At 41.1% G+C, this 12826-nt stretch overlaps 1 protein-coding gene and 1 long non-coding RNA gene across 5 annotated transcripts in view; one reads left to right on the top strand and one right to left on the bottom strand.

The window, feature by feature from the left end:
* Positions 1-12454, top strand: part of CDH4 (cadherin 4) — a 537863-nt gene extending 525409 nt beyond the window's left edge. For both annotated transcript variants that reach the window (XM_075845364.1, XM_075845363.1), the window contains exons 14-16: positions 413-552; positions 888-1052; positions 6566-12454. In XM_075845364.1, the coding sequence (XP_075701479.1) occupies positions 413-552; positions 888-1052; positions 6566-6772 (512 nt within the window). In that variant the 3' untranslated portion in view covers positions 6773-12454. The remainder of the gene's footprint in view (positions 1-412; positions 553-887; positions 1053-6565) is intronic.
* The window catches only part of LOC142665642 (uncharacterized), a 299137-nt gene that overhangs the window by 219862 nt on the left and 66449 nt on the right, over positions 1-12826 (bottom strand). The window lies entirely within an intron of this gene.

Below are 12826 nucleotides of genomic sequence, written 5' to 3'. Positions count from 1 at the left end.
ACACCCTTAACAGCTTAACTGTGCTCCTATAATATAGGGGAACAGTTAGTTTTTCCTAAATCAGAGTACTATACCATGCTTGGTGTAACAACAACACCTTCCAGAATGCAAATGACCAAAAAAAGCTCTATGCAGACACTGCACCAACAAAGGCTACTGGGAAATGTCATCTTTGAGGTATGAAGAATTGTGAATGCAGCTTTAGATTAGAATACAGGCTGTAACTCAGGATCAGTATACTCACATGTACATATTCATACCAGTGCTAGCCCGGAGTCTGGCTCATTTACAGTACCAGATAATGGAAGACTTATTAATTTTAACTGCTCCAAATAATGGCAATGTATGAGAAACCAGTGCAGTCTGATTCCGGGTCAGGAAATTAATGGAATAGATGTCTCTCTCCTTCCAGCTATGGTTCTCCTATTTGTCATGTGGATGAAGCGCAGAGAAAAGGAACGACATACAAAGCAGCTGCTGATTGACCCGGAGGATGACGTCCGAGACAATATACTAAAGTATGATGAGGAGGGAGGTGGAGAGGAGGACCAGGTAATGTCCATATGGGTGGATATATATGTGACTAATGCCGTTTACTACTCCCAATTAGAACAATAGGCCAGAAAATAGAAATACACAAAACAGAGAGACAGTCATGTCCTAATGCAATAAATGAAGGTGTATGTGTAAAAACGATCAGATCTTGCAGTGCAAAACCTGATGGAGCTGGAAGGGAAGCTGGAGAGAATTTCAGTTTCCCCTTCCCCTGCACAGCTCATTATTATCAGATCATCTCTGCAGCTACGGGGAGAGTCAGTTTCAGTAATTTATTACCATTAAAACTGGTGCTTCATCCTCCTTACCAGCACCTTTTCTTTTCTCACCAGGACTATGATTTAAGTCAGTTGCAGCAGCCTGAGACGCTCGATCACGTTCTGACTAAAGTGGCGGGTGTCAGGCGGGTGGACGAGAGGCCTGTGGGTGCTGAGCCACAATACCCAATAAGACCTGTAATTCCACACCCAGGCGACATTGGAGATTTTATCACGGAGGTAACTATTAATAAAGCATTGTCATAAACAGCTGAATGCTACCTGTTAACCCCTTGATGACCAAGCCTGAAAAAGCTTTAATGACCAGCTAAACTTTTCCGTTTTTGCCTCTGCATTTCAGCAGCCATAGCTTTATTTTTCCGTTGACGTGGCTGTATGAGGGCCGGTTTTATGCGGGAGAAATAGTAATTTTTTTCCCGCCGTTCTGGGGAGAATTTTTATGGCATGAATATAGAAAAAAAGCGATTCTCTGCATAATTTTTCTGGTTTATTTTTTATCCCGTTCACGTTTCACACTAAACCTGTAAAATTAATTCTTCAGGTTATTACGGTCGTGTAGATATCAAATATGTGAAGGTTTTTTGTTTTTATGTAATGTAGGGGCAATAAAATATATTTTATTCAAAATAATGACACTTTTTTTTTGGGACATTTTAATTATTTATATTTTGTTACTTTTTTTTTTAAAATCCGATTAAGGGATAACTTTACTTAAAACTTTCTTTTTTACTTATAATGTATTAGCATACTCCTGTATGCTAATACATTACACTGTCACTATGACACCGGCTGCTGTTAGGGCAGCACATAGTGGGCCCGAACAGCAGGCAAACGGAACAGACAGCCCTGGGATCCTTTTTAGGACCCCAGGGCTGACTGCAGAGGGATTCCCTGGTCTTTGATCACTTTATCGGGTTTCCGATGACAAGATCAAAGAGGGGAGTTCCCTTTGATCATGCCGCGGTCAAGGACCGCAGCAATCAAAGAGTTAAACAGCTGGGGTTGGAAAGTTTTCCGATCCCAGCTGTGTTCAGGCGGCTTCTCTAAGATCAGCAGCTGTTAGTTACATCTCTTGCTTAGAGCATGAATACTCATCTGCCTCTTCTACAGCGACGCCAGAAGACGTCGCTGTAGACTAAGCACCCGCACCACCTGCCGTCAAAAGACGGTGGGCGATCGTTAAGGTGTTCAATATGATGCAGCTCTGTAAATGTAAATTAAAATATAAAGCTCTGCAAAGTAAATAATTTCTTATCGGATCAGAACACTAACGGGGGAATAAGGGGGTCATGACGGCAGATACGCCATAAATGTATTTGTTTGGAATGCCCCTTTAACCCTTTCCCGCCAAAGCCATTTTTCGGATTTTCACTTAAGTTTTTTTCCTTCCCTCCTTCCAAAAGCCGTAACTGATTTTTCCCATCAATATTGCCGTATCAGGGCTTGTTTTTTGCAGGAAGTTGTAGATTTTCACAGCAGCATTTATTGTACCATAGAATGTAGAGGGAAAACTGGGGAAAAAATATTTGTGCAGTGGAATAGCAAAAAAAAACAGCGCTTCCTCCATGTTGTGGGTGGTTTTGTTTTTACGGCGTTCACCGTGTGGTAAAAACGTCATGTTATCTTTATTCTGTGGGTCAATACAATTACAGCGTTAACATGATGTTTTTTTTTATGTATTACTACTGTTACAAGGAAAAAAACAGATGGTTAAAATCACCATATTCTGAGAGCCATTAATTTATTTTTCCATCGATTTTAAAGTTTTAAGGGCTGTACTTTCTATTGGTACCATTTTGGTGTACATGAGACTTTTTAATCACTATTTCATTTTTTGTGGGAGATGAAGTTACCACAAAACAGCAATTGACTGTTTTTATTTTTACGGTGTTATTCGTCCGGGCTAAATAATAATATAATGTAATAGTTCAGAATTTTACGGACGCGTCGATACTAGTTATGTTAAATTTTTATTTATTTTTTACATTGTGCATGAGGGAAAAAGTGTTTTTTAAACTTTGAATTACTTTTTTTTATTTATTAAAAAAACACTTTTTTTTTTTTTTACTGGTCCCCCTAGCGGACTTGAACCAGCGATATACTGCAATACTAATGTACTGCAGTATATCGCGATACTGACTCTCCTATAAGGGGCTTCATATGCAAACAAAGATGGCGCCCCCAGGCTGCCATGCCAACCGACACCCCCGGGGGAGCCGTTCAAGTGTTACAGGGTCATCGCCACCCGTTTTTAGTCCTTTAAATGCTGCGGTCGCTATGGACTGCGGCATTTAATAGGCTAAAGGAGCTGTAACAGCCGACACACGTTCTATGGAGCGGGCTCAGTCCATGTACATGCTAAACCTGTTCAAAGGTCTACATTAATCCGACCGAAGCCAAAAGACAATGCTATTTCAGGAGCCTGTAAAAACAAAAGTATAGCGCACGGTATGTTTATGCATCATGGGAGCATATAAATGAAGTATGCAACTGTATGGCATATGTCACAGGCATCTGTAAAACGTATCCGTCACCCATAGACGATTATGGAATCCGTTGAAGTCTAACCCATGACGTATAAGTTAAATGTTAAAATAGTTTATGGGGGACTGATGCCACTTTTAGGCATTCTTCACAGCCTCAGTTTAAAGTATACGTCAGAAGCTAAATGTAGGAAAGAACACGTGATGGAAATAGGGCCATTACCTAATCCTTTCTGCATCTGAGTGGTACTTGCAAACCAGCAATTATGGCCCTAAATATTCGCTGTATGGAACCTCTTCCCTCTCTGTGGACACTATTGTCATTAGTTATATTGTGACATCAATTCATATTTGGAGTCATGTGAATTTGAAAGAAAACAAACTATTCATTTGGTTCAGTCCATACAATAAGCACAAGAAGAATGATCAATCTAATTCTAGACAAAGAATTCAGCAAACCATAGTCATTTTTTTTATCAGTAATATAGGAGTCTGTATATTTCTTGTGAGCAGTCTCTCTTATTAAAGAAAGTGCTTTCCTATTTTCTAATCAAATCGAGATTTTATTTCCTCAGAGACAGTTGGCAGAAGTCAGGAATATTAAATGCGGCCATGTTTTAATTAGAACAACATATTGTTCTGGCTTTTATCTGTCAGTGTTTTGCTCTTCAGGCCCACACAGCTTTGTCGAGTCAGTAAATTACTATATATCGGAATCTGGGGTTTGCAGTGCTGGGTTTTAAACCATCTGACAGTATTACAATCCGCTTCCTAATTAAATGACCACTAATCCAAGATTTATGTTGTGTAAGAGAGGCCTCATATTAAATCTTTAACTCCACCTAAAAAGAAACCAAGATTTAAGTGTTGAGAAATTAATTACCACGTCAGATATATTTCCCATTCACGCTGCAGGTGACAGTCCATGGTATTCACTGGGAGTTAACAAAATGTATTACCGTTATTTTGTTATATGCTGGTTATTATTGAGAAGGGGAGAGGTGACTACCCTGGGACCCTCGGTCCGGAACTAGTGACATGTGAGGTGTTGGGCAGTTGAGTGTTAAACGCTGGAGTGGAGTAGATTGTAGTCCACCATTGACCTCTGCTGACTGCACTGGTCAAAAGAAAGGAGGGTGATGTGGGACCCCTCAGATATCCGGCCTAGCAGAACTGCTAATTTGTCTGACCAGATAGTCTGCCCTTGTTGTTGGCTACAGCATGCACACTACAGTCAGGCTGTGTTCACATCTGCGTTGAAAGCTACATTAGGATCCTCCGTCACAAATCCGGTAAGAATGCCTGATGAAATAGCGTGGCATGCTGCGATAGGTTTTCCCGTAAACCGACAGAACCCATTAAAGTTAATGTGTTCCGCTGGGCACAGTTGGTGTCTCATGCAATGGATTGGGCGGTTCTGGTTTTTCGTTCTACTTCTATGACAGAGCAGAACAATAGAAAGCAAGAACGTAGATGTGAACGAAACCTAACATACAAAGTATCACTGCAGTACAAGAGCCAAAAACAAATTTGTGATCATCACAAAAGAGGCTTTGAGAAATGAAACTACTATAATATAAAAAATTTCATATGTAAAGATACTACAAATTATTCCACGGACTTAAACGGGTTGTCCAGGAATACATTTTGGTTATATTTAAATGTGACATGTACAATTAACTTCCTAATATGTCTGTTTATATCTTGTGGCATTACTTCTAATGTGCGGTCACGTGACCGCACCCAGAGTACATTTTTTACTTCCTCTGGCGCTCCGTGTCTTTGCTCAGGCAGCACTTCCGGCAGAGCTGAAGCACGGCGCGTCATCAACTAGGTTTATAGGCAGTGGGACCAGAGGCAGCTCTGAAGAGCTCATGAAACATCCGCCCGGCCCACTGCCTGTAACCTAGTTGATGACGCGCCGGGTCTCTGCTCTCCCGGAAGTGCTGGCTGACCAAAGACAGGGAATGTCATCTCTACACGCCCCTCCTCCTCTCTCGTAGTTCCCACACTGCTTGCCCGTCTCCTCTCATCGCCCACACAAAAACCCCCTGTGTATTACATCATCCGTGTGTAGAACCTCATCATCCCTGTACGCAACGCCCATCCTCCCTGTACGCAACGCCCATCCCCACCTGTATATAACACCTGTGTGATTATTACTGGGTGTGTGTGACTAATTAGAGCAGGGAATGACCCAGTAAACAGAGGGGTGTGGCTGTATGCAAATAGCTGAGATGCTGTGGAGGAAGAGGGGGAAATGTAAGCCGTCTTCAGATGCAGCAAGGGATCATGGGTATGGCGGGTTACAAGACAGGTAACAGCCAGGACCAGAAACAAGGGATGTAAACAAACCTAAAGAGGAGATCAAACAGAAACTGGTTAGTAGGGGGTTTTAGGGAAGGCAATCCAAGGCTGGGGGACACTTTAGAAATTCTTTTTTTCCTGGCCAACCCCTTTTAAGATTTAAATCATAGTATTATTATAATAACACAAGTATATGCACAGCCCCCACACTGTCCTTTCTGAAGAGGCATAGCTTGGCAGATAATAACACAGCTCCTGTGTCCCAATGCAAAACCTGTAACCGGGACCCCGCCAACCATGCACCGTTAATACTGGTGTCTTATGTGGAAAAGAGGCATTTGTGCCCCCTCAGGCACCAGATTCTTGGTGTGACTGCTACCTCTGCACCCCCTATAGCTACACCCCTGACATTCTACATAGGTTGCTTATACAGTGGAGTTCCGATTATTATTTTTCAATAAAAGTCCTTTAGACTTCCCCCTCAAAAAAAAACGGGCTGATGTTGAGCCCCTTGCCTGGCACGATTGCCGCTCTTTGTATGGTCCATGCCACTTTCTTGCTATGTCAGTCGCTGCCTAGGTAAGGGCAGGTGTGATACATGCCAAATGCGATTTTAGACAAAGGCAGCCTATTCTCCGTGCTAGAGTCGGATTCCTAGGGAAGTAATTGTAGTATTTTTTTTTATGATGCAGTTTGGCGGAGGGCCTGAAAATAGACTGAGAGGGGAAGATACGTCTCCCTACTGGAGTCCTTTTTTACTGCACTCATCCTTCACTGCCTCCTGCGAGTCCACAGATTGTTACAGATTTATCAGGAGGTTGATTTAGAATGCAAGTAAAAAATGTTCAGTATAAAAAAATGCCCTATGTTTTAACATTGACATTACAGATCTGCCTCATCCCTCTCAGCGTCTAATGCTTTCCTTTTCTCCTTCCCTCACAGGGACTGCGAGCAGCAGACAATGATCCTACAGCGCCACCTTATGACTCTCTTCTGGTTTTCGACTATGAAGGCAGTGGTTCCACCGCCGGCTCTGTTAGTTCTCTCAATTCCTCTAGCTCTGAGGATCAGGACTTTGAATACTTGAATGACTGGGGCCCTCGTTTCAAAAAACTGGCCGATTTGTACGGTGGTGGAGAGGAGGATTGATGGGACATCCGCATCTTATCTGAACATAACCTCCTCAGTTGTACAGTGGCAGCTTTCATTTTTTAGTATTAAACTCCCAACTCCCACCCCCCTTCCCGACTGCGGTTTTAGTGCTAAATTAAGCAAACTTTCTTTATTGACTTCATTCCAGTTCACCTTGGTAGATATGTAAAGCAAATGTACCCTTTATCTTCATTTTATATTTCACTTTGCACCAGGTAAAAAGAAAGAAAAAATATTTAATTTACTTTCTGGTATGTGATAAGTCTAAACAGGGTTCTAGCTGCATGTTCATAATGTACATTGTGGTATATGGTCATGCAATATTACATGTAATTTAAGCCTAAGGGGAGAAACATGAAATTGCATGTGTACTTATTGTATTTTTTGCGTTCTGAAACTGCGAGTGCATGGAACGGTACACACAATTTTATTCGCTCCCCCATAGGATAACACTGCCGGCAATAACCACATATTGCAGTGTATTAATGCCGTGGAACCCTTCACCTAATGCTCCGTTCCCATCTGCATCGGAAGCTGTCGCAGATTCCGTCATTTTTGCTGGACAAGATAGCGCAGCTATTTTGTCTGGTAAAATGACGAAAACCTGACAAACTCATTAAAGTCAATGGGTTCCATCGGGCACTGCTGGATTCAGTCATGCAAAGAATATGGCGCTTCCACTTTTTTGGTTATTCTGTTCCTATAGCGGAACAGAATAATGGCAAAACAAACGCAAATGTGTACTTAGCCTAAAGCTGCATTCAGATGGCTGTAAGGCCTTATTCAGATGAACAGGTGTAAAATCGGTTGTGAAAAACAGCTGATTTGCACCCATGCGGGACCTGTTTTCACAAATCTTTCATAGACAAATCTGTTGAGGAATCCGTGAAAACTGACAAAAATAGGACATGTCCTATTTTTTTCACGGGCCTTTCACACGGTCCGTTAAAACAGCTGTGTTAACAGCCCCATAGAAATACATGCAGCAGCGTGATGGTCGTCACATGGACAATTTCAACATTCGTCTGAATAAGGCCTCACAAATAGCATCCATACTATGGACGCAAATAGTGTCCAGATCTCAGGTCCCAATCTAGTTGTTGAGCCCGGGAATTGCGACCGTGGTACAGAAGCAAAAATGTGGCCATGTTATGGCCATCTGAATAAGGCCAAAGTCGGTTGAAGTTGCTGCCAGTTGGTTTTACATAGAAGATTCATGATGTCAGGGCTTGAATGCCGATAGTCTGATCATGACTAAGGCCTTAGTGTGGTTACGTTTTTCACATCACAGATAATTCTTGTGAACTGGAAAGCTGCTACAGTGTTAAGTGATGAGTATTCTATTTTATTTGTGATTCTTGCATCCTAACATCCTGGTCAGATATGAAATATAAAAATTAATATGAAGGGCAAATAATTACTACTCCTTCCCTGCTGGCTTAACTGAAATTACCCCATCCTGGGTTGTCTTGTCAGCTGGGAAAAAGTAATTCCCCCAACTGGAATGAAGTAATTGTCACATTTTTTTTGTCTTGAACTCTTTAGGAATCTGGCATGTCTGCGTTCCATTACTGCTGCTTCCCGCCCCCTTATTTTATGTGTGCGTGTATATAATATATATATATGTGTATATTATAGGCACACACACTCACATCTGTACATAGGTGAGCAGGGAGGTTTCCTGATGACTTGAGTGATACGCCACTCTATCGTCTTAACTTGAAAATAAAAACTTTTTTAAAAAGCACTGTTTTTACAAATGAAAACAAAATGACCAAAAAAATGAAAAATATAAAAGACAAAAACATTAAAAAAAAATATATAAAGTTTTTTGAAAAAGTGCCTTTTCGGTACATTATGTGAGGTGATTTAGTCTCAGGAGAAGATTGCGGAGGGAAGAGGGACTGAACAGTGCCAGAACGGACTGTTAGCCAGACACTGCTGCAGCAGTCCATCCTGGAAGTAAAAAGGTTACGCTGGCGAACTGGGGATTTTTATAGCTTTGCTGTTCGTACCTCCACTGGTTTCTCTGGCAGTGAAGGGGTTAAGAATGCAGATTTCCTTATTTAATAAATGTACTTTTTTTATATAAATATCACAGGACAGTTCTGAGAAGCTGTGGCACAAATAAATCCGCAACACATCCATTATATGGCATTACAACAGAACTATGCATAAAACTTAAAGGGGTTGTCTGAGGTTAGACAAAAAAGCCAGCTTCTTTTCTAGAGACAGCACCCACCCTTGTCTATAGGCTGTACCTGTTGTAGCAGCTCAAAAAGCAGTGAAAAGCAGCAATACCAGACATAGCAAATGGAAAAAAAAAGGGGTGCTATTTCTAGGAAAACAAGTCCCTGCCTATCCCTTAGGAACTGGTGAAATCACTGACAATCTGTCATGTTGCTGAAACTGCCCATAAATATTACCCTTTTTGAAGTTTCACCACATGAGGACAGTGCAATGTATATGGGTTGACTGTTCATCCTCAGTCAATCTTCCTTCTCTCTGTGTTGGATTCCTTCACTCACCCTCTATTGGTTTCCCCTGAGAGGAGCACAAGCTCAAGTCGTGCCCATCAGGCGATCAACCACTCCACCCATAGAAATACAGTGGACATTTAACTGAAATGCAGAGGGGATTGTTTGTGATATTGACCGGCTACATTATCATGAATATCTAGGTCCAGATGCTTTGTGTAGATGATGGGTCTGTTTTTATAAAGATGCTGACCTATTTCAAATTATATATAAAAGGTGTGTGTTGCAAGATGTAATATACTAGCAGCAGGCAGAATACTAAATATAGTAGAGAAATATTTAAACAATGTAGTATGGACTGCAAGCCTCACATGTAACAGAAGCGCCAATATTAGAGAAACCTAGTGTGCCGGCAATGTGTCTCGAAGCTGCTGCCTGTTCTCTGTTCTGCATGTCTGTCTACTGTATAGTGTTTTTGGGAACCAAAGGCTTGACTGCTAATGGCATGAATGCTCCTTCCATTTCTCTTTATGTTTCTCAACTATAACCCCCTGTATTCATTTTCTTACAGTTCTCACTTATGTCAGAGAAGACATGGGAATTTTTTAGTAATACAGATAATAAATCTTGATCATTTTCCAGATCTGTTTGCTGTTAATAGGGGAATTCTTGTTTTCTGAAAACCATTAAGACCTAATACTTTTCACAGCTGACAGTTTGCTACAACTGTATTCACGTCATGGCAATCCTCTGTGAGCTCCTATGGACATAGCTATAATTTACCTCCACTGATACAATGTAGCAAACCATGAGGGAAGGTGAGATTTGTGCGGTTGATTTATTTAACTCACAGTGGCTGAATACAATTGTAGCAAAATATCAGCTTTCTGTAATAGGTCAGGATGAGTAATGGATGTAAACAAGAATGTTTCCTTTCACAGACGGCAAATAGATCTTAAAAATGGTGAATTAAAACTCGAGGTATATTAGAAAGTTTCAGAACTTTTAATAGGATGAAAACCCCTTTAAAAAGTGATTCTGGTCAGAAATGAAAAATGTTCTAATTGTTTAGTTCATATAGTTGTGCAATGGAAGTAGAAATACATCATTGTCTGTGGAACACATACTCTATTTAGTTTGCCAGGTCAGTGGTTGAATTAACTTTATAAGTGATAGCTAGTTGTCACCTTCCTTCCCATTCTGATTATAGTTGTCCAGGATTAGAAAAACATGGCTGCTTTCTTTCAAAAAGAGTACAACGCCTTTATATTGGTTGAGTCTGATATTACACTTCAGTTCCATTGAAGTGAATTTGACAAGACCTGCAATACCACACACAACCTGTGAATAGGTATGGTTCTGTTTATAAATGACCGCAGCCATGTTTTTGTTTTTTTTTTTAAATCCTAGATAAGGCTTCATGCACACAAACGTATTTTTGCTGCCGCAGTTCGTTTCAATGTGCCCATGCACACGACCGTGGTTTCCACGGTCCGTGCATCGCCCAGGAGCCTGGATAGCAAAAAGATCAGACATGTCTTATTACGGTCGCGTTTTGCTGTCCAGGCGCATAGAAATGAATGCACGCGGCAATGTGCACGGGCCGTGATTTGCGGGCGCCCGCGATTGACAATTCGCGGCTGTCCGAGTCGCAGGTCATGGCCCGTGCACATCACTACGGTCATGTGCATGAGATCTAACTCCTTTGAAGGGGTTTGCACACGAGGGACAATCATGACATATCCACAGGATGTCAAATAGTCACCTATCTCTAGAATGGGGCCTCTAAACCCTGTTCTACCTCTGTGTTCCGGCTGATTCCCGACCATGAAGGAGAAAACAGCATATCAGATACGCTGTTTCCGTAAGCCCCATAGAACTGAATGGTAATTACGTAAACAGCGTAGCTCGCATGCTACGCTGCTTCCGTAAAAGCCATTCGCTACTATAGGCGTTACGGAAACCGCGTAGCTCAGTGAGTTACGCTGTTTCTGTAACTCGACCATGTAATCACGTGGCCGGGAGTCAGCGTGAGCGCAGTTAGAACGGGGTTTAGGTGGCCCCGTTCTAGAGATAGGTGCAGGTTCCTGATGACAGTATCCTGATGAATGTCATACATTTCCCACGTGGGAAAACCCATTTAAGTCTTGTCATACATAACGCATTACTCAGCAAGGGGGAAACAATGAGTCGTAGGAAGTTCCTGTTTGGGTAAAGACTATAAAAAAAATCTGTACTCCTTCCTGAATCATGATGGGAGGATAGGTCAGAATTTAAGTTTTTGGTGAAACTTATTATTACATATCCGTTTACTACTAATATATTTACCCATTGCAACAATTATTGTACCCACAGATGTTAATCAATTATAACTAGAATTGCCCTTAACGTATCCTTGAGCTGCACAATTCCCCTTATTCCCACAAATCATCTTAAATGACTAGGACCAAGGTACCATGCTAAAACTTCCCCTTATATTCGATATGATAAATGCCTCATTTCACACTATACATTTTACCAAAATATATCATTATCACTAAGCTGTATTTCATACACATCTGGAGATGTATGCCAGCACCAACTTACTCCTAGAACTTACTTTTTGGGATATATTGTAACAGGTTATGAACAACTGTATCTAGACAAAGTTTTATATGTTCTTTAGACTGTACATTAGGACCATGAAATCACCAAGGGCAGTGCCTTATTGGATCAAAGCTTGTGCATTGTTACATCCCTCGTCAAACACGGACTCGATTTTTTTCTCACCATTTTCTAAGCTTGCTTCAGCTGCAAGGACACACAGGGTCTTGAGATTACTCCACACTATCATCCATCAGATGGTCTTTGTGTTTACAAGTCTTTCAGAACGAGAGTAGAAAAGTAGTTCAAACTGGAGAAGCGTGTGACGTTCTGCATGTAACCAATATTGTAGACGACAACTTGATGATCTTGTTTTTCTGTATAACAAATATGCAATATCAAGGCGGATATGCTTTACGAGAGGACTTCCTGAGAGATCCAGTTCATGGCCTGAGACAGGAGAATAGAAAATTGAATAGATAGCCCTCTCCTACAGGTCAGCTGGGTCCTCAGTGTACTATGCAATCCAAGGAAGATTAGACCCTGGGATGAAAATCTGTTTTCAAAAGAAAGTTTATGTTCTCTGCACATATATATATATATATATATATATATATATTGCATTTCCAAAGGAAAGCATGACATTAAAGCAAATTCCAGGCTTTTGATTGTCCATTAACTATAATATACTTACCATACAATACAGAAACAGGTAAAAATAGCAGACTGAATATGTATAACTTGTATAGTTGTTCAGTACATTACAGCATACACACCGCAAGCTGCATTTATCCCCCTTCACTGCCACAGAGTGATGTCACCATGTTAGCCATGACCTGCAGATATCGGCCAGGCAAGTAGAGACAAGGCCTCGAACCCTGATCACTGCACCATGTGTATATAATTTATACATGTGTAAATATATATGTGCACTGCTAAGCAAAAGCTGCTTCTTGTATTTTGGGTGCGCAATCCAGGAGCCCACAAATCA

The sequence above is a fragment of the Rhinoderma darwinii genome, chromosome 13 (genome assembly GCF_050947455.1).
Source record: "Rhinoderma darwinii isolate aRhiDar2 chromosome 13, aRhiDar2.hap1, whole genome shotgun sequence".
NCBI classification, from domain to species: Eukaryota; Metazoa; Chordata; class Amphibia; order Anura; family Rhinodermatidae; genus Rhinoderma; species Rhinoderma darwinii.
Note: the sequence above shows the minus strand (reverse complement) of the source record. Positions and strands in the feature narration are given on the sequence as shown.